Here is a 23,192-nt window from a genome sequence, read left to right as displayed (position 1 = left end):
GTTTAAATTAGTTACTATCAAGTGTTTAGTTACAATTATCTGGCCTCGTTGGAGGAAAATTATTGACCAGATTTCTTTTGTATATTAAGTTGCATTTATTTCAAGTTATAGCAAAATATAACTTGCCTTAAAGATTGTTCTCACATATTTGATAGTTTATACTGTTTAAATAAGCCTATCTATTTTATTGCATTACTGCTTTTGATTGATTATAATGAAACTGAGTAACAAGTTTTCAGGGAAGAAAATCAATGCTTCTTACAAAGAGAAATTAAAAAAAAAAAAGAAATTAAAGTTTATGTTATCAAATGATGTGTTAAGTCTTTTTCCTTTTCTTTCTCCCCCTTCCCCCCCCCCCCCCCCCACTTTTGGGTCACACCCGGCGATGCTCAGGAGTTACTGTGGCTCTGCACTCAGGAATCACTCCTGGCGGTGCTCGGGGCACCATATAGGTGCCAGGAGGAACCCAGATCTGCCACATGCAAGGCAAACACTCTACCCTCTGTACTATTGCTTTGGCCCCCATTCTCTTTCTTTTCATTACGTTTTTTTCCCTTATTTTGGTTTTTTGGGTGACATCTGATGATACTCAGGGGATACACCTGAGTATCGTCAGGTGTCACTGCTGGCTCTGTACATGTGAATTACTCCTGGCAGTGCTTGGAGGACCATCTGGGATACCGGGGATTGAACCAGGTCAGCTGCCTGCAAGGCAAACACCCTCCCCGCTGTATTATCGTCCCCACCCCAGTCTTTTTCTTTGATGATGTTGTATTGGGTATTTGATGATGATATCTAAGCTTTAACCAAACCTCTTTGAGTTTATTTCATTTATAGTTGTTTTCAAAGATACTGATTTTTACTAGATTTTGTGCAGTGCTATAATTTCCCCAGCCTTCATTACTCACCCCCATCTCCCACCCCCACACTTGTTTCATTTTGTAGTTCAGCTGAATTAGTGTTTGGGGAAACCTGTTCAAAATGTCACATAGACATATTTATTTGAATTTTTACATACTTCGATACTAATGACTTGAATTAGGTTTGGAGTGATAGCACAGCGGTAGGGCGTTTGCCTTGCACGCAGCCAACTTGGCCGACCCGAGTTCGATTCCTCCACCCCTCTCGGAGAGCCCGGCAAGCTACCGAGAGTATCTCTCCTGCATGACAAGGCCTGGCAAGCTCCCTGTGATTTATTCAATATGCCAAACACAGTAACAACAAAGTCTCATGGTGGAGACGTTACTGGGCCCGCTCGAGCAAATCTATGAACAATGGGAGGACAGTGACAGTGACTTGAATTATAGTTTATGCATATAATGCATGAAATAAATGAGTATTACTATCTAGAGTAAAGCTTTTCAAACTTTAATGGACATAATTTCTTAATAAAATACAGCTTTTCATTTTTCTTCTCTGGATTTGTGTTGAGGCTAGAGGTTAAATGATTTTAATTATCACAGGTAAATGCAGTTTTCATTAAAATTGGATATTAGTTTTCCATGTTGTATTTATAAAATAATTGAAGTTTTAAAAGATGATCTTGGGTGTAGAAAGAAGTAACTGTAAAGGTGATTTATGAAATTAATACTTTTATGGGGCTTCTTAAGTTTTAAAATTTTTGATAGAAGAGTATAGAGTAGTTGTTTAGTGTAACTGCTTTGAAACATGTAGGTCTGGATATTTTCCTTGTTTTTTTAATATCTTTATTTACCTAAGTAAGAGTTATGCTTGTCTTACTAACTTTAGGACATTATTTATTCCTAATTTGATTAGCTAACTGAAAATCAGCTTCTTTGTCCACAGTTTTATATTTTGAAAACTTCAAATCTGTTAGAAATGCTGAGAGTTGTCTAGTTGGCACGCACATTTTTTGCTTAGACTTGCCAGGTAACATTTCATTCCCTCTGCTCTATTCCTCTGCTTTTTTTTTTTCTTTAATTTTTTTGTTTGTTTGTTTGTTTTCAGGCCAGCCCAAAAGTACACATAGGCTGTATCTTGCTCTGTGCTTGGAGGCGTCTCCTGGGGATCAAACCTGGGCCTGCCACATGCAGAGCGGCTGCTCCTGTTCATTAGTTAACTCCCCAGACTTTTCTCCTCTCTTCTTCTTATTATTTTTTAATTGTTTCTGTAGACATGCTGCTTGGAAAGTGTTCGGTCAAAAGATTGTTTACAGTGGTTGGAATTTTTATAAAAGTAAGTGTGATTCAGAAACTGAGGTGAGGACAAGTGAGTGCTTTAAAATGCTCTCTGTTCTGTTGCATGTTCTAAATTTAGTACAGTAAAAACAAAAGCCATTAATTGATATTTTTCTCTCTTTCTGAGAATGTGGTACTAGTATATTTTAATAAGAGCAGAACTTTGAATTTTGAAATTGAGTTTGCGTTAGCGGAGCAAAATAGGGTCAGCATGAAGGTAAATGGGTCTGTGCAAACGCTGCTGAGTGATTACAGGTAGACAATGTTTTGGGACCAAAACTTCTGTTTCCCATAGGATTGAAAAGGCACTGCCGCTGATCCTGGTATGTCTAAGTGTTGGACTGACCAGGCCTTTTTGCTGTCGGCCACATTCTTTCACTTTGTCTCTCTGAGGTTATTGGCCATCTCCCTGTGTCTGCTGTGTTTGATGACATAGGTCTTGAGTTGGCTCACCTGTCAAGGGTCTAGTTGATCAACTTTATGATCTGTTCCCTCACTGCTCCTGCCTGAACTGTAAATATTGGTGAATATTTTATGCCTTTCAGTATCATATTAGTGCCTTTAAGTGTAGATAATTTTATCTCCCAGTTTCTGAGGGCATTGGGCCTCTCTGGGTTTTCTGCTTAGAGTCTTCTTAGATGTACAAAGCAGTCAAGCAGTATATTTGCCATAGTACGTTCTCACCGAGAGATGCAGGTATCTGCTTCCACTCTCACTCAGTTTGCTGGTTGAGTTGTGTTTGTAACTGTAGCTCTGCAGGCCTTGTCTTCTTGTTGGCTCTTGTCTGGAAGTCACACTCGGTACCTAATGGCTGTTGAAATGTCTTCTCACAGAACCTTCCACAATAAGGCAGAACCATTCATTGAATCAGTATAGAAAGTCTCTGGCACCTGTGAGAAGTGTTTTATTTCGCGTGTCTATATCACCCGTTGCCTTTGCCATATTCTTTGGATTAAATGCAGTCCACAGTCTTATCCACTCTTCATGGGAAGTAATTACAGGAAGGTATAAACATCAGAATGTGGAAAACTTTGAGCGTCACCTATACCTAAAACTTTATGAAGGAAGATTTGTTTAGCCATTCATTTATTCATCCCATTTGTCTGACGTGAAGATCTGCTTTCAGCTCTTCTGCAGTAACTGAATTGGAGTTTTCCTCTAGCTGTAAACTGTTCCAGAATTGGGCCAAATATGTTTTCGGCCTCTGGTTATTAGAGAGAGAGAGAGCAGACAAGATGAGCCCCACGTTTAGCTTATCTCTCTATGCTTTAGGGGAATTTCCTGCCTACATAATTGGGAGTGGCATTCAAGCATAGCAAGGGAATTCTGCTGCGCTGAGGATGCAGAGATGGGCATTTTCAGTTACTGCAGCAGCTCAAACTTGCATGGCAGGGTACTGGGAGATTCAAAGATTAAGTGTTGACCCCAGGGTACATGGGAAAAGAATGGGCTGTACCTGCGTAGGTGGTATATTTCAAAGACGAATAGAGAGTACATGTGGAGGTTAAGCATGGTTTAGATTCCATAGTACCTGGATAGATTGTTTTTAGCCCTTCGGAGTGCAGAGACTTAGTTCCTGCACCAGATGTTTATCTGAGATTCCAGAAAGCCCATGCTTTAGGAATAAGCATCAGAGCTCAGAGCAAGGGCTGGCAAATTTTGACGTGTTTGTGAGATCTGGTCTACTGGCTTATTTTTATGTGGTGCGTTCATTTTTTCCCAGTAGTTAACCTTTCATTTGGAAAAAAAAAATTTTTTTTTGCATTTTATGGGAAGTAAATTTATGTGAAAAACAAAATTCTAGCAAAGATAGTGTTGTTGGGATTAGAGTGATAGTGCGTTGGATAGGGTGCTTGCCATAAATGTGTCCTACCTGGGTTTGATCCATGGCATCCCATTTGGTCCTGAGTACTGACAGAAGTAATTCCTGAGTTCAGAGCCAGGAATAACCCCCGAGTATTGCCAGGTGTTACTGTAATAAAAAAAAATTTTTTTACAGAAGTACTGAAATGTAGCCATCCATATTGATTCATTTACATAATTGCTTCTGGGCTAAAAATCAGAGTTGAGAACTTGATCCACAAATATAACAGGTACAGTCTAGCCCTTATTAAAAAAAAGTTTTGTCAGTTCCTATTATGGAGTAAATATTGCTCTTAATCGGCCCTAATAAAACTTTCAGTTAAGCCATTTTAGAATCAAGGATGTCCACCAGGCAGAACAAAACTAAAAAAGACAGTATAACCTAGATCAGAGGTCCCCAGATTATTTGGCCTACTGTCTTTTTTTTTTTTTTTTCCAGGAAAGCGAAACAAAACCAACTCTGCTCCCCTGTGCACTTTTTTAAGCAGATAAACCGAAGATGCCCCCTTTCCCTTGTTCCTGAACCTACTGCCACCACTGCCTCCTCCCAAACCTCAGCCCCCCAATAGTGCCAGGCCATCCAGGGAGGGGTATAGCCCACTCTGGGAGACGCAGATGTAGAGCGCTGTACCATAACCACAGGCACCAGCAACAGAGTCAGCTGTTACTAGACCTGTGCCAAGCAGGAAAATTTGAACCATAACTAGAGGGGAAAATGCAACCAGCATAAATTGGCCCTTAGATAACCCAAATTTTGAATTAAGAAAAGTAAAGGCAACTATTAAAAGCTCAGTGACTTGGACTCAGATTTGAAAAACAACATAGAACTAGAAATAGCAACATCTGAAGTGAAAAGTTTACTGGATGAGGGCCCAGAGTGATAAAATAGTATAGTGGGTAGCATACTTTGCTTCCATGCTTGCACTCGGGGGGCCTGGATTTGCCTCACTGGTACCGCTTATGTTCCCCAAGACCTGCCAGGAAGTATCCTGGAGTGCAGAGCCAGGAGTAAGCCCTGAGCACAGCCGAGTGTGCCCCCTACCTCCACATACACACATTTGAAAGAAGAAAAGTTTTACTAGATGGGTTTAACAAGAAACCTTAAACCTTGGTGAGATTTTGAAGACAGACTTAATTGTATTTTTCAGTGTGATAGAGAAAAAAGAAAATGGGGGATAGACCAGAGTCCCCATTATATTTAGGATAGTAGTACCTGGGACTCTCAACACGTGTAATTGGAGTCTCAGAAGAAAAGAGGAGACAGAATGGGTCAAACAAGATTTTTAGGAATTATTAGGGGGACCAGAGCTAGAGCGGAAGTTAAGGAACATTCCTTGCATGCTAACAAACCTGGTTTGTTCCCTGCCACTGCATGGTTCCCCAAGCACTGCCCAGTTCAGCTGGATATTCCCTGCCACCCCAGTGTCCAGACAGCACTGGATCCTCAGGCTCTCCCACTGAACTCCAGGCTCAGTTGGCTGAACATCAGCTGGAGTTAGGTCTCCTCAGACCCACTTAACCCCCCACATTCCCTCCCTGCCCTGCCCTCTCCCAACACTCCAGAAAGAGTAATTTGACACCAGGGATATAGCTAATTGATTTAAAAAAAAAAAGCTTGCTTTTCATGGATGAGTTTCTGGGTTCAGTCCTCATCAACACATGCACACACACATGAGACTCAGACATTGTTTTTTTTTTTTCTAATTTCAAAGAGTAACCCAGACTGTTTGCCAGCATAAGGATAAGGATTGACACACAAAACAATGAATTAAAAGTGAGAGGGAGGATATAAACACAAGCAGTTAATTTATGAGCAGTTAATTGTCTTTGTGAATGCCAAGACAGTTCAGTGAGACAGACTAGTTTTCCAGCGGATGGTTGTGTGACAACTGGATATTCACACTCAGATGATTGTAATTGCCCCCTGTAAAAGTAAGTAGGTTGCTGAGGATGTGGCTCAGTAGTAGAACATGTTCCTTGCACATCGGAGGCCCTGGGCTCCTTCCCAGCACTGCTGAAACTGTCAGGTACAGTCACTGGGTGGCACTGGTTGCAGTCTGATACCCAGTAAGTACCTCATTAAAGATGACATACGAGGAAATGTAGGAATGGGTCAAAGGTTCAAATATTTGATTGGACCGGGGAGATGTCCAAAGAACTGTCACTCATTCTTTGCGTGCCAGAGCCTTGGGTTCGCTTGATTTCGGGCACTTGGTGGTTCCTGAGCCTCCCCCGAGTACTGCTGGGTATAGTACCCAATTCTTAGAATCCAGTGATGAAAAGAAAGCCTAATTAAAAATGGGCAAGAGCAAGATAAGTACCAGGAGATTTACTCCATGGCTTGGAGGCCAGCCGCACACTCTAGGGGTAAAGGCAGCTCATATAGAGAAGAGAGCACCAAATAAAGGCTGTTTGGAGGATCCTCCCAGGATGGGAGATGCATGCTGAAAGTAGACTATGGACCGAACAAGATTTCCACTCAATGCCTCTTTTGCAAACCACAACACCCAAAAGGAGAGAGAAATGCCCAAATGCCCTGCCACAGAGGCAGGGTGGGATGGGGGGATGAGGGGTGGGAGGGATACTGGGATCAGTGGTGGTGGAGAATGGGCACTGGTGGAGGGATGGGTACTCGATCATTGTATAACTGAAACCCAAGCACAAAAATTTGTAAGTCTACAACTGTAACTCATGGTGTTTCACTAATAAAAATTTTTTTTAAAAAAGCACTTTAAAAAATGGGCAAGAGGTTAAGGAGATAGGTCAAGTGGAAGGGCTAAGTTTGTTCTGTAGCACCACATGCCCTTCCTCTATTGCTTTGCCCCATGGCCCCAGCACCAGACTGCCAGGCCAGCAACACTGGACTGAGCAAGCATTGGCAAGAGTTGCCCTGGGCCCTGAAGCACTGCTGGAGGTAATCCCCATAAAAATACACAGGGACAAGGGATTTGAGTGGATACTCTTGATCAATAAATAGCCAGTAAGCATTTTTTTTTTTTTAGATTTACAAATTTTTGTGCTTGGGTTTCAGTTATACAATGATCAAATACCCATCCCTCCACTAGTGCCCATTTTCCACCCCCATGGATAACATCCCCCCCATCCTCCCCATTCCACCCTGCCTCTGTGGCAGGGCATTCCCTTTTGTTCTCTCTCTCCTATTGGGTGTTGTGGTCTGCAAAAGAGGCATTGAGTGGCAAACATGTTCAGTCCATAGTCTACTTTCAACATGCATCTCCCCTCCTGGGAGGATCCTCCAGACACCCTTTATTTGGTGCTCCCTTTTCTATCTGAATTGCCCTTTCCCCTAGAATACCCGATAGCCAGTAAGCATTTAAAAAGATACTCACATGCTGAAAGTAGACTATAGACCGAACGTGATTGCCACTCAATGCCTCTTTTGCAAACCCTAACACCCAAACGGAGAGAGAGAACAAAAGGGAATGCCCCATCACAGGGGTGGAGTAGGATGGGGGGTGGGAGAGACACTGGGACCCGTGGTGGTGGAAAATGGGCGCTGGTGGAGGGATGGGTATTTGATCATTGTATAATTGAAACACAAGCACAAAAATTTGTAAGTCTACAACTGTACCTCATGGTGTTTCACTAATAAAAATTAAAAAATAAAATAAAAGATACTCAGCATCATTAGTCATTAGGGAATTGGAAAGCAAAATACCAGTGAGTTACCTCTTCACAGTCAATCTTTGACTGGAACTGATTGTCTCAGCTGTTCTTTGTGCTCTAGGCAGTTGTGACCAGTGGGTAGGTAGGTTATATCGTGGTTCACCTTTTCTCGGCGGAAACAATTTGATCTGACACCATTACGTGTCACTCTCCTAATGACTAGAAGGAGGCATGACAGATCTTTGTAATTTTAATATAAACTTTAGAAAATGCATAATTCAAGTGTCTTTTGGTAGGGGGGCATCTGCTATGAATTTCTTAGTCACTCATGAGCTTTTCATGAGTTGTCTGAGTGAATGTTGACTATTAATATGGTAACCTAAGTACTCTGATTAAACGCCATTGTCTGCTGTATACTGTTTGGCTTTTTTTTTTTTTTAAACTAAAGAACTAACTTTTGTGTGGTAAAATTTTGTCTGGGTTTAATGATTACCTCCTGTGTTTGGTCTTGTGAAAGAAGGGTATTGCAGAATGGTTAAAAGCAGTATCTTCAGTCAGTCCCTCGTTTCAGCACTTGGGAGCTACCTCTCTGGACTCTGTCCACTCACAGAGATTTAATTTTTTTTAGCCTATAAAACAGCAAAAATAGCGTATTCCACAGCAGTTGTTGTGAAGATTAGATTGTCTAATCCATTTAAAGAGCACAGTGGCACATACTAAGTATATAATTCGTTCTTTAATAATTTTGTCTTTCAGAGAGGTGATAATCTCATTGTTGTTACTTTTTTTTTTAACCTTAAACACCATGATTTACAGAGTTCAAGGTACAGTTGTTTCAGGTATTTAGTGTTCCAACACCAGTCCCACCACCAGTGTTCCTAGTTTCCCTCCCATCTCCCAAACCTGTTCCCATAGCAGCATTAATTAATTTATATTGCTTATTGCAGCATACATCTTGTAATGGTGTTGCTAAAGTCATGACCTGAGGATTTACTGAGTTGGTAGGTGTGAGTACAATTAGTTTTAGCTATCATAACTGGTTTTTCAGTGAAAAGTCATCTCATTTAAGGATCATTACCTCAACTTCCTATAAGATTCTGTTGTATCGTGTAAATTGAGCTATTTAAGTAAAAAAGCTATATTTTTAGCAACTTTGGTAAGGTTTTTATTGACATCCAACAAGTGGTACCTATTACAACTAGTTGTAATTGGTAAGTTTATTGAACGTTTTATGGATTCTGCTGGAAAGGCAACTCAGCTCTTGCTTTGAGCTCTTGCTTTGTATTTGTGAACCCTTGGTTCCATTCTGAGTATTATCACCGAAAAGTAGTGCGTGGTCATACGTATTCATTTCCCTGTTGATAATAACTTTTATTATTTGACTGCTTCCTGGTTTTTATTTGTTACAAATAGAAAGTACTAAATTATTTTTTCCTTTTTATTCTTTATTATTATTATTATTATTATTGAGGTAACATCGGTATATAGAGAGTAGATGCCTGTATGTTTTAGGGTTACAGTACTAACCACACCATATCTGCCCCCAAATATCTCTCCACTCTTGGCCGTTGAACCTGTTGAACCCTCTCTCCTGCTCAGTTCTCTGGTTAGAGTCAGGTTTGTGTTCATTGGACACTGTCTCATCCCTTGTTTTGTTTTGTTTTGTTTTGTTTTTACTTACCATATATGTATAACATCATTCACCTTATACTGTGGCGACTGCTACGTGTTCATTAGGAAGCCTCTTTGAATATTGCTCTGTCTATTCTGACGATGCTGGGCTGCAGCAATAAGGTACACCACGCGCCCAGTAACTCAGTTCCTGGGGCACGTCATGATACTCGACAGCAGTGCTTCCCAAAGTGGACAGCTGCCAGCTGGGGGCCCCTGTACTTGGGAGTGCCTTTTGTGTGTTCACTTTAAGAAGGTGTATTTTCCAGAGGGTCGCTGAGTGACTATTTTTTCTAGAAAGTAGATAGTAGGCCAAATTAGTTTAGAAACTAATTTTGCTCAACAGGCTGTTTTACTTTCAGTGTAGTTGTCAATAAATTACATGACATAATCAGAACTTTATTTAAAAATTAGCTTTGAGTTAGGCAATTTTACTCAACTGCAGGTTATTGGGAGCATTCTGAGCCTGTTTCTGGAAGGCTAGGCCAACCAATAATGTTTGACAGGTAAGGCATACTCACATTTTTTTTGCTTACATGGGTGTATCAGGTTATAATCCCATTGTAGGTAGAGTAAGATCTGTAAAGATAGTGTAATCATTCGTGTATGGGTTTTTGTATCAGACAGACACTTTGGTAGGAGGTGGGGGTTGGGTCATCCACCTAGTGTTGTTCAGGGGTTACTCCTGGCTCCACACTCAGGAATTACTCTGGTGGTGCTCAGGGGACCATATGGGATGCTGGGGATTGAATCCAGGTCAGCTGCATGCAAGGCAGGTGCTCTACCCGCTGTACTATCGCTCTGGCCTATATGCTTTATCTAGTTGTAGAAGATTGGATGAGGAGGTAGTTGTATTATTTACCGAAGAAACTACCAAACTGTCTTCCAAAACTCTCAGTGTCATTTTACGTTTCCATCAGCAGTGTGAGAGGTTTTTGGTTTTGTTTTGGGGCCGTACCTAGTGATGCTCAGTGTTACTCCTGGCTCTGTGCTCATGAATTAATTCCTGGTGTACATGGGGGATCATACGGGATGCATGGAAGGCAAGTACCTTGCCTGCTGTGGTGGAGCTCTAGCCCCAGCAGTGGGAGATTATATTCCATGTTCTTGAAAACATTTGAATAATAAAAGCTATTTCAAAAATGATTTGTCTTTCACACCATTTTGTATGTTTCTGTAAACACATATTACAGAATAATTATGTGGAAAAGTTATAAAAATCCAGATGACTACAGATTTATAGCTCATTTGTAAAAAAATATTTAGAGGTGTTGGGGGCCGGAGTGATAGCACAGTGGGTAAGACGTTTGCCTTGCACGCGGCCGACCCGGGTTCGATCCCTGGCATCCCATATGGTCCCCCAAACACCACCAGGAGTAATTCGTGAGTGCAAAGCTAGGAGTAACCCCTGAGCATTGCTGGGTGTGACCCAAAAAAGAAAAAAAATTGAATAAACTGGCTTCTTTAAAAAAAAATATTTAGAGGTGAACTGAAATCTTTTATTGAAAAGATAAAAGGTAGTTTGCTATAAAAATATTGGAAAATTGGAAGCAACATAGTTTTTAAAAAAGCTAATTTTAAAATATTTGGCATATTTTATATTTACATATTTTCCTTTGGTAGAGTTTTCCAGAAAAGGATCTGCTGCATTGTCCGTCGAAGGATGCAATTGAAGCTCATTTTATGTCTTGTGTGAAAGAAGCTGATGCTCTGAAACATAAAAGTCAAGTCATCAACGAAATGCAGAAAAAAGATCACAAGCAACTCTGGATGGGATTACAAAATGGCAAGTATAGCAGTGTTTCATTTTTGGGGAATGCAATGGGATTGGACCTTGCCAGTGGTGTAGGAGCTCCTCCTAGCAGTGTTCTGGGGACCAGACCCAGGGCCAGTTGCATGCAAGGTAAGAACCTTAACTCCAGCACTATGTCGCTAGCCTGCAATGTTAATTTCTAACAAAGCTGATGTAAAGTATGAAGGAGCTATCACCTTGTGAGTAATTGATATGTTAGAATATGTAGCACTGTCCTCCCGTTCATTGATTTGCTCAAGCGGACATCAGTTATGTCTCACACCAATTTGTGAGACTTGTTGTTACTGTTTTTGGCATATCGAATACGTCATGGGGAGCTTGCCAAGCTTTGCTGTGCGGGCGATATACTCTCGGTAGCTTGCCGGGCTCTCCGAGAGGGGCAGAGAAATTGAACTTGGGTCGGCAGCGTGCAAGGCAAGCGCCTTACCCACTGTGCTATTGCTTCAGCCCAAGAATATGTAGTTTTTATTAAACTATCGTTAGACGATTAGGACATATGTGATTTCAGTAGTACAAGGGACACACATGTTACGAATACTTTATATAAGGTATTGTCTAAGGTATGACCCAAATCATGAATTTGCTTATTAGTTTTGTAGTAAGCTCTTTGTCTTCTCTGGCATTTCTTAACTGGATTGTAAGTTTTGAAAAGATAGACCTTCAAATTGCTGCGTATACAAATTCTTTTTTTTTTGGTCACATCCAGAATGCTCAGGGATTACTACTGGCTCTGCACTCAGGAATCACTTCTGGCAGTGCTTGGGGGACTATATGGGATGCTGAGGATCAAACCCGGGTCAGCCATGTGCAGGGCAAACACCCTACCCGCTATATAATCGCTCTGGCCCCTACAAATTCTTGTTAAGTGATTAAAATGTGATATTTTAAAAGACTTGTATATAGAAAGTTAAATTTAAGGGAAAAATACAAATCTTCCAAAGAGAAGGGGTCTGAAAATAATTTAGTTTCAGATTCAAAATAAATATCTAAATGCACATTTAAGTAGGTATTCTTAAAATGTTATGAAAGTGGTGAATCTGCTGTAGTAATTCGGGACTCAGCAAAAGATTCCCAACATGATTAAAATGTTTCACTTGACGTATTAGGGAATAATAGCCAAAAATTGTGAAAAAAATGAAGGCCTGGTTTATTAGTTAGTTGTCGCTAGATCTGTAGGACAGATTACTCAAACTTTCAGTTTCTCAATCATTAAAACAAGAGAATGTCTCATATGTTCTGTTACAGTATCTCCAATGGCTCTAATGGAAACTAATACAGTTTATGTAAAAATATTTTACAAGAAGGAAAGCTGTCTTGTTAAAAGAATTAACTGCGAAGCTATTTTGGAACTCTGGAACAGGGGTTTGGCAAACTATGGTCATGGCTTGTAAATCCAGATTGATTAGAGAGGGCTGGGAGACAGCTTAGTGGTTGAGAACGTTTGCCTTGCAAACGAATGTGAGATGAGAGGCTTAGTCCCTGGTGCTACCACATGTGCTGAGTGCCACTGCCTGTGACCCCCTGTGCAGCAAGCAGTTTCTGACTATACCGAAACCAGCTGTGTGTGCACCACAGAAAAGGGCCACACTGTGGGTGAGCATGGCTAAAACATGTATAAGCATCATGACTAGGAAGTGTAAGTGATGGCAAGCTCTACCATGTGCTTGAGACCCACTAAGTGCACTCCTCGACAGGACCGTTTTTGAATGCACAAGCACCACAGCTGGGTGTGAGTGTGGCCCTGCTCACAGCACCTACAGTGAAAGGAAAGGGAGGGAATAAACACCGTCCAGTTTCTGCATTTTTTTTTTATAATTTATTAGAATCCGGCCATGTCTATTCATTTATAATTGCCTCTGGTTGCCACTGTGACAGCTGTGTTAAGTATCTGTGACAGAGACCCTCCTGTCATCTGTGACACCCACAGAGGGAAATACTTCCTATCTCTGATACCATTTGCCAGTCCGTAGAATACACCAAGTCAACAGCGCAGAGTTACTCTTGACCTACAGAATGAATCTTACATACAGTACAAGTTCAGAACTTAGTGTAATTTAATCAGACTTTGTTGAGTGCTAAGTCTGGAAGTACTCCCTCCATTGATTTTTTTTTTTCCCCCTTGGCATAAAGTTCCAGTTTTGTCTTATCTCATTTTCCTTCTTGGACATGATATAGGTTATCCTCATCATGTTAATTTTATTTAATTTAGTTTTTGGACCACCCCTGGTCATGCTTGGGGGGACCAGGCATTACTTGGGGTTTAAATGCCCAGTCTCAATTGTTTGTTTTTTAAAACAAAGAAATAGTGTATAGCTCCAGCCCTCTCAGCCATCTCCCTAGTCTTGTGCATCTTTTTAATTGCAGTACTGGCTGGGGGAATATACCTTTTGTGGTGCTCACACACTCCTAGGTGCAGTGTGTGTGGGGGCGGGGAATTGCTTGTGGGGAGGTGTCAGGATTGCACTCCGTACCTGTGGACTCAAGACCTTACACTTGCAAGACCTTACACTTGATTTAGCCATCAAGCCATCTTCTGGCCCCCACTTACATGCTGATGCTCATTTCTGTTGACTTTGTGATGTCTCCCTCCTTTCATTTTTTAGCTAACAAATATTTTTTGAATCCTCAACTTGTACCACACACTGCGCTGGGAACTAGTGCTCATCTGGCAGTGCTGGAACACACATGGACCCTATTTGCATGGAGTTTATAGCCAAGTGGAAGCAGAGTATTTGTTTTCATGTTCTCGTGGCTGTGTTTTTGCTCTAATTTTGTCACTCTGGTTTAGTTAATAGTTTATGTATTCTCTTAGAATATATATTTTCCCTGGCTAGACTATCATGCATTTTTATATCCTTTGCACCTAGAATAATGTTAGAATATTGACTGAAATTATTTTTTCTTTACTACTATGAGGAAATAATATTAATAGTTTATTCTAAATAGTTTAATATTACTATAAATAAAGTACTTACTTGGCTTTATTCATGGAAAACATTTATGTTTACGAATTTTCTACCTTAGTGAGGTTCTACTTGAGAAGTTAAAGGTTTTTCAGCTTTGACTAATACAATTCTGAACCTATCAAAGTTGAGACATAGCAGGTGGCTTTTTTTTTTCATTCAGAGCTGCACCTGTAGAGCATAGCAAGTAAATAACGATTTAAACATTTTTTGAATACTTTCAAATGCTAATTTTAATTTTTCAGATCTCTATGAAAGAGAAATAAGAAAAGCTTTTGAAACCAAGAAAACTCATTTAAGGCGTACTGTGCCTTTCAATGTTTTTTATGGGTTTTCATTTTCTTTACAAAAGTCTTTAACCTCCCATGAAAAGAAATTAATGACCACAAGAAAAGAAAGTAGCAGTTTTATTAATTAGAGGCAGTTGTTGCTATATGTACAGACTGTTTTCTATTAAATGTCAGTTCTTTTTTAAATACCACTATTATTATTATTTTTTGCTTGCAGTGAAGCTATTTTTCTTATAAGTTACAACTTTAAGGGAATTTCTAAATATTGTTTTAGCACAATTTATTGACTTTGTTTTTAGCCTAAGTATACTAAAAATGGTGATGTTAAATCAATCTAATATCTTTAAATAAAATGTAAATTTTGATTGTTAAATATATTGAAAATTTATATTATCTCCAGTGTGGCTAATCTTTTTTTAGAGAAATTCTTGTGGTAGTGTACCATTTTAACTTAAAATTGCTTTTTATGTAAAAAGAGTAGTAAGCTACAGTGATTTTTATTATGAGTCATGATATTTTAAAAATTCCTTTGAGGGCCGGAGTGATAGTACGTTGATAGGGCATTTGCTACAGCCAGCCCAGGTTCAAACCCCAACTTCCCAAATGGTTCCTGAGCACTGCCAGGAGTAATTCCTGAGTGCGGAACTAGGAGTAACCCCTGAGCATTGCTAGGTATGGCTCCCAAAACAACAAACAAACAATTTAATTTGGTAGATGATATAAAAGATAAATGCAATGACTAGCTCTTGGGAAGCTATAGAGATATGTGAATTTTAATTGCTTTTTTTTATCAGTTACATATGGTAGAACAAGTATTGAATTGATAATTTGTTGTTTTGGATGAAGCATTGAATCTGATCTTTACTTTGCTAAATCTCTTACTGTTTGCCTTGGTAGATCACTTTTCTCTCTATGCTGGAGTTTCCTTTTAAATATGAAGATGATGACACCACACAAGAGGAAAATTGATTAGCTGTAAAGTGGTATCCATATATTCTGATGGCAAAATATGCTTACTTGATTCCAGAAGGGTTTCTTGGAAAAATAGTTATACTTACTAATTTCTTTCCATTTTCCTCTTCCTCCATCATTTTACCAGGACTTAGGAGGTAATAGCTTTCCAGCAATACTTGAGTGTAATATGTCACTTAAACATACTTTTAGCGTCAATTTAGTATATGAAGATTTAATTCTGTGATTTTTTTTTTTAATGGTGTCAGATACTGTTGTGGAAGTAGTAATATAAAAGGTAATTTCCTAAGTAGAACTGTCAATAGGAAGCAGAAGTAATCTTGCGGATCTCTTATTTTAGTGAAATTTTGAAATCTTCCTATTTTTAGCAAAATTTATTTTTCTTTTTTTTAATGAGAAGGCCACATCTAGCAGTGCTTGGGGCCCTGGAGCTTCTCTGGGTACCAGCCAGCATTGGTCAGGCCAGTGATGCTCTGACCCCCCAGGACCATACCCAGTAATGTGATGGCTTGACTAGTGCCATATCCTTTGATGCTTGGTAGTCATCAGGCCCATATGTAGTGGTGCTGAGGGGGATCAAGAGTTAATCAAGTCTTGGAAGCAATATTTATTGTACACAGAGAGTTATACCCAGAATTTGGTACTAGGGGTTAAGGTAGCCTGTATCATAAGAACCTGTTAAGTACACAGAGATAGACTGCTGGGGTGACAGTATTGGTAGGCACGGTCGCTTTCCTAAGAATTTTATTCTAGTATGTGTGATTAGGCAGTAGACTCTAAGTAGAGCCTTTAAATAATTACTGCACTTACAACTTGAGTTGCAGGGGAAGGAGTAAGGGATAGAGAATAGGGACAGAGCTTCTAGTAAAAGTGTTCAGGCATAAGGCATGATTCGGATTATTCTCCAAATCAGAAGAGAGTGGAATACATGTTGACTGGAGCATGGTGATCAGGATTAAAATTAGACACAGAACTACCTATTCAGAACTTTAGAAGTCATTTAACTTGATACTGAACTTCAGTCCCAGGCTCTGTGCTGTCTTCCTAGACTCGCTGCTGTGTCTCTGGCTTTTGATCTCTTTCGAGATTTATTATTGGGTCTCTGAAGGAAGGCCAGTAATGGAATTGGCCAGGGTGGCACTGAAGTTGGTTCGTGGGGGTGACTGCCAGTGCTTCCATAGGTATTGGGAATGTGTACTGGATATAAAGCAGTGGTCAAAACAGGTTGACATTCTTACTCTTTTACATCTCGAATTATAGTGGGAAAATACCATATAAATAAAAGTAATAAAACACATTATATGTCATGTGATAAGTTCTATCAAGGGAAAAATTAAATAAGGAAAGTTGAGAAAGATTTCCATAGGACTGGGCATTGCTCTTTAAACAGGAAAATCACAGATGACTTTACAGATTGTATGCCAGTAAAAAAAGAAATTTGAAGCAAAACATGCATTTATCTGGGGCTAACATTTTCTTTGGTAGAGGAAACAAGAAGGGCAAAGACTCTGAAGTAGGAAAATGCTACTGCTTTTGAAGACCGTGAAAAGCTACAAGACTTTTGGGTTTGGCTATTGATTTTACAGTCTTTCACTGAATGCAATAAAGTACTGGAGCTATTTATATTAAGTTAGGGAAGGCCTCTATAAGATAGTTAACATAAAATCATAAGGATGAGAGGGAACCATGTATACTAGGCAGTTGCATACTTCAAGGACATGAAGCAAAAAAAGAATTTGGATGCTTATAGGATTAGAAGGCCAGTATCTTCTGGTTAGAGTAGCAAAGGAGAAAGAGTGACCCAGCATGACATGTTAGAGAGATGGGAAGAACTAGGTGCTGTGTGTAGGGTAGGCATCTGTTGGCAGAGGAGAGTATTTAGGTTTTGTGTGTAGTAGGAAGCTGTTGAGAGCTTTTTAACAGGCTATTAAGATACATAATGCAAACTAAAACATTCTGTTCATTAAATGAGACAGGAGTGCAAGTGGAAAGGCTGTAGTGGCAGATATATATGTAAGATGGTAGTACCTTTTACATTGATGATGATAGAGATAGAGAAAAAATAATATGGTGTTTTGTTTCAGAGGTAGAATTGAAGGAATTAAATAATTTATCAGATAAAAAGTAGGAATGAAGGGAAGCTCAAAATTGTTCCTGGGTTCTGATGTGGGCAGCCAGATGGTAGAGGTGTTTTATTTTGAGATATAAAATAACTAGATAGAGGTAGGTTTGGGATGGGAAACAAAAGTCAAATTGAGGGGAGCTTTGAGGCCAGAAGTTTGATACTGTCTCTCAGGCAGTCATGTGGAGATGCAATGAGTTCATTGTTGATAGTTAAATATTGTGAGGACGTATCAAAACAAAAAGTAGACTTAGAGATTTGAATTGAATGAGATAGGTTCTAATTTCATGCTCATTTTCTTTCACAATAAGTGCCATCCTTATTATATTGTCTTTAAAGACACAGTAGTTAAAGTTCACAAATGATAGATGACAGTGAACTAATGTAACCATCCTATGTAATCTTCATGTTCATTAATTTTGGGAGGTGGAGGGCACACCTGGTGATGCTCAGGGATTACTCTGGCTCTGTATTCAGGAATTCTCCTGGCAGTGAGTGGGGGACCATATGGGATGCAGGATTGAGCTCAGGTTGACTGTGCGTAGGCAAGTTGGTCCTTTACCCACAATACTATCACTCTGACCCTTGATATTTGTTAATTCTTTATAACCACTATTGTATATTCTTGCTGCACACAGCTGAATTAGTCATTTCCAGGACTGTTTTGCCTGCAGTACAATAGATAAATTCAAAGTAAATTTGCTAGCAATTTGGATTACAACTTCTTACAGTACTTTGGGTAGATTTGGCAGCAAACACCATGATTAAAACTTGGCAAAAACATTTAGACAGTTATTTCATAACATACTACAAATTATATTAACACGTTTATTTGAATGTTTCCATTAACAGTGAATGGTCATATATCGCAAAGTTTATTGATAGTAGTATCTTTTAAAATACAAGTTTTATGTTCATTATAAAACATTTAAAATTTTTATATCTTTTTTTTTTTTGCCTTGGGACATATCTGGTGATACTTAGGACTCACTTCTGGCTCTATGCTCAGAGATTACTCTTTGTGGGACTTGAGGGACCGTATAGAGTGCTGGGAATTGAACCTGGGTCAGCCACATGCAAGCACCCAACCTGCTGTACTATCTCTTCAACCCCAAAATTTATACCTTCTAGTATAGTATGTTGTTTTTGTTTTTATAAGTTTAAGAAGGTTCAGGAACCTTTTCCTTGTGAATGATGTTGACACTTATACACATTTTTTGATAAATAATATTCACTCTTAGAATCATGACCTATCGTTACTATTTGAGTTTATCTTGTGATTCCCCCTTTCTTCTTTAAAAATATGTCATACATGCATACTATTTGCATATATAGATTAACCTATTTTTTAAAAATGAAACAGAAGTATTTTGTGAGTTTTAAGAGATTAGAAAAATCCCTAAATTTACTTTCCTAATATTTTATTTAGTCCATTAGCTCATCTATTTTCCCTAGAGCAATATTTTCTCAAAGTGTGGACAGTGGATGAGAAGCATCAGCATTACCTAGGGACTGATTAGAAATGCACCTTAAGCCTTGTGGAGAGCAGGTCTGAGCTGGGGGTGGGGGTGCGATGGATACCTCATGGGACGGGGGGGTGTTCCGGCCCGTCCTTCACGCCCTACCGAGGTCACCAGTTGCCCCCCACGAGCGGCTCTCCGGCACGGCCACGGCCCCAGAAGCACAGAGACCAATCTCTTAATTATCTGACTCTCAGTAGAAGTAGTTCCAGGGTTAATAAATAAAATAGCAGAAATCCAAAACCGCGCGGCCGCTACGCAACATCATTTAATTCTTGAACCCAGCTGTAGAAAGCAAATCATTTCACAATGCTTTTTCAGCATGGCTGATTGGGGCGGGGGGGTGGTAAAGTCTAAATAATAATAATGGTGGAACTTTTATCAAAACAATGAAGCTAGTCAAAGTAGACAGAGTGTTAACTAGAATTCATCTACCCCACAGACATTGGGGGAGGGGTTGGGGAGTGGGGGTTTATTGGGGTTCTTCGTGGTGAAAAATAAGTATTGGTAAAGGGAAATGTGATTGATATTTGCATGACCAAGACCTAAACCTGAAAGCTTTGTAAATTTTCCCACAGCGATTCAATAAATAAATAAATTAATTAAAAAAAAAAAAAGAAATGCACCTTAGACCAACTGAATCAGAAACTTGGGGGTTAGGCCCAGCAATCTGTGGCTCAACAAGACCTCTGGGTGATTATTGTGTACTAAGGTAAAGGTAAAGGCCCTCCCGTTGATCGTCGATTTGCTCGAGCGGGCCCAGTAATGTCTCCATTGGAGACTTTGTTGTTACTGTGTCTGGCATATCGAATACTCTCGGTAGCTTGCCGGGCTCTCCGAGAGGGGCGGAGGAATCGAACTCGGGTCGGCCATGTTGGCCGCTTGTAAGGCGAACGCCCTACCCGCTGTGCTATCGCTAAAATTTCTAAATTTAGTTCCTGTGCTCACATATACTCTGGTTGTTGAACTCACCAAGGGCCATGTGTGCAAGTTCTATAACTAAAGTGTGCAACCCCCATGAGCACTGTGAATAAGCACCATGCCCGGGTTCTGTACACTAGAAATCGTGTACTCAGTTGTGGCACCAGGAGTTCCTGTCTAGCCACCAGGACTGCACTTGGCTCCTGTGGATGGTATTGAAAATTAAACTCTTTGTCTCATGCTGGCAGTGTGGGCAGCAGTGGTCATGGAACAATCCACAAGGCTTCCTGTATGGGGTTTGGGAAGGCTGAATTCTGTGAAGGCAACGTTACTGATAAAAATGATTCTTCTCTATCAGCCAAGTTTTTCCCTGTAGCATCACTTTAATAGTGTTTAATACTACTTTACCATACAACCTCTAACGTGCTTTTTAACATTGATGCTTAACATTGATGCTGGTGGCTCATGCTTGAATGTGATTTGAATTTGCTCTATGAGGAGAGGGGCCTGGGTTCAGGGAGACTTGAATCATCAGCAGTATTAGTACATGACCAGTTAGACAAAACTATTAGAAAGTGTGATGATTTTGTTCATATTAGTTTGGCTTCCTCAACTACATACTAAATGATGAAAGAACTGGTTGTATAATCGTTTAGTTTTTCTTGCTTTTCAGTTTTCAGTTGTGCCTAATACTTAGCTAGATAGGTAAGTACATACATTGGGATCTCCAAAATAAAAACTTGCTTGCTTGAGCATGCTTCTCATTCTGTTCCTAGACTTAATCTAAAAATTCTTAATGGACCATTTGAAAATTGGGAACTTCTTTCATGTTATTTGGTTTATTGTTTGGGAGCCACACTGGGCAATGCCCAGCGCTTTCTCCTGGCTCTGCGTAGGGATCACTCCTGGCAGTGTATAGGGGACCGTATGCTTTGCTGGAGATCAATTCAGGGTCAGGCGGATGCGAAGCAAGTGCCTTAAAGCCTTTACTGCCAGCCCCGAGAACTTTTTTATAAAGGATTATTTTTCATGTAACTGACCAGCCACAGGTTAGTTAGATTTGCATTAAAACAGAATTCATCTGGAACTATGTTACTTTTACTAAATTATTGTTATGACCAGACCTGAATACCTTTATATGCATTGTCTGAGTGCTTTTTAAATGAACTTACTTTTCATTACATCTGGAGGTGGTTTACTCAATAGCACAGTGGGGAGGGCGTTTGCCTTGCATGCAGCCAACCTGGCTGACTCCTGGCTGAGTTCGATTCCTCCACCCCTCTTGGAGAGCCTGGCTAGCTACCAAGAGTATCTCACCCTCACGGCAAATCCTGGCAAGCTGCCCGTGACGTATTTGATATGCCAAAATACAGTAACAAACAAGTCTCACATACAGTAACAAACAAGTCTCACAATGGAGACGTTACTGGGCCCACTCTAGCAAACCGATGAAAACCGGGAGGACAGTGCTACATATTAGAATCATCTGGAGCTTCCAAAGTGGACTGTGGCAGTGAATCTAAAATATTTGGTCTGGAGTAGATCTCTGGCATTGTTATTAATATTTAATTCCTCTTTTTTTGTTTTAAGAGATTTTAAAATTTTGTTTGTTGTTTTAAATGACCCAAGTAAGCAACTCAAGCTTGGAATGGTGCTGTGTATTCAGTCTCTTGGATGACCCTTAGTGCATCTCCACCCTTTCAACTTTTTGTTATTTGTCATTGAGGTTTTTTTTTTCTTTTATTTTTATGTTGTCAGCAGAAGCATAAGGAATTTATATTAAATATAGGATATCCTTATGCCTGATAAATATTGCAAACACACAGTGTCTATAATGGAGTATCTTTGTAATCAAAAATTAAGGGTTTTTTTTTTATTTTTTGCCTTACAATTTTGGAGTATCCTGGAATTTAAGTGAACTTGTTAGTAAATTAAATTTGTGTTTTGACCCTCTGAATTTAGAAAAGTGGTAAAGTATAACTTAGCTTGAAAGAAAAAAATTCCAATTTACAGTAGTTTTGAAAGGTAATAAGTTGGATTACTGATTATTAGGCTCTAGGTGATTTACAGAGGAATATATTTAGTCTTTGTGCCACTTTGCAAATATATTTTTGGCAAAGAAACTGCTTTAAAGATTGTCTTAGATTAAGTGAAGACTTAGATGTAATTGAAATCATTTTCTCTTTTTTTACTTTTAACATGAGCACATACATAGAATAAATTGGTTTTTTTACATTGTGAAATTATTGGATTTTGAATCCCTTTTAAGTTATTACTGGACCCATTTCAAAATAAAATTTGAAATGAACTTTTCTTAATTGTTTGGAATACAATAATTAAATTCTCTCTACTTAAAAATAAACCCAATTACTGGGATTGGCTCTTGGAATACATTAAAGATGTTGTAACTTGCAATTATGGTTTATTGGTTTGTGATGTTGAAATTGAAATTTGTAGCCTGTTTCTTTCGATCTCAATAAAATTAGTTTTTAAGTTTTCAACAATATTTTTTAACCATTTGTAAACTACAATTGCTTTTTAATTACTATATAGTTCCTGTTATCACTGGCTCTGTGTATAGATTGTATGCACCGTGCTTGTCCCCTCTCCCTTAATATTTTAAGATATGTTGGAGGAAGGGACAGGAGAGTGGGAAGGAATTGTTACTTGATTTTAAAGGTATTAGAAGAAGAATTCAGACTAACCTGTCAAGACTGGAGGGCTTCTCAGAAATTGACCTAGATGTTCTTGGACCACCATTCCTATCCTACTACTATTTCAAGATAAGGAAATGGAAAGTAATACTGTTGAAATTGGGAGATAAAGGGCCACTAAATTGTTCCCCTGGGTGTGAGCTGATAAGGCCTTGGATGGTAGTTGGAAGGACTGAGGAAGGGTATATGTAGAGAAATTGGTGTTGTAAAGAATTGCTGCTGAACTGCATTATGTCTTACCTCAACCAGGACTTCTCATTCATTTGCACAGCTCCAGAGGGCAGCATTCCCTCAGAATTTGACTTGAATGATGCAGGGCCACACTGAATGCTTTAGCCATCTCCTGATGGTGGGGTTTGGCAGAACTGCTCCCATACTGGTTTTGACACTTGGCTTACCTGATAGCTGAAGCAAGGTGTTAACTGAACCTGCAGTAACCTGGGACCTAAGAGACCAGTGCTAATGTTTGCGCTAGATATTGTTACATTTTGCAGCTAATAGTTCATAAATCCTTTCAG

General features: G+C 39.5%; 1 protein-coding gene across 2 annotated transcripts in view; it reads left to right on the top strand.

Moving 5' to 3' along the window:
* Positions 1-23,192, top strand: part of ATG5 (autophagy related 5) — a 120,255-nt gene that overhangs the window by 39,433 nt on the left and 57,630 nt on the right. The window contains exon 5 of one of the 2 annotated variants that reach the window (XM_056125235.1): positions 10,983-11,145. In XM_056125235.1, coding sequence (XP_055981210.1) covers positions 10,983-11,145 — 163 coding nt within the window. Of the gene's footprint in view, positions 1-10,982; positions 11,150-23,192 lie in introns of both variants that reach the window. The other variant, XM_056125236.1, reaches the window with a different exon arrangement.

The sequence above is a fragment of the Sorex fumeus genome, unplaced genomic scaffold (genome assembly GCF_029834395.1).
Source record: "Sorex fumeus unplaced genomic scaffold, SorFum_2.1 ptg000054l, whole genome shotgun sequence".
In the NCBI taxonomy this organism is placed as follows: Eukaryota; Metazoa; Chordata; class Mammalia; order Eulipotyphla; family Soricidae; genus Sorex; species Sorex fumeus.
The sequence above is the reverse complement of the archived record's forward strand: the minus strand, read 5'-3'. Positions and strand labels throughout refer to the sequence as shown.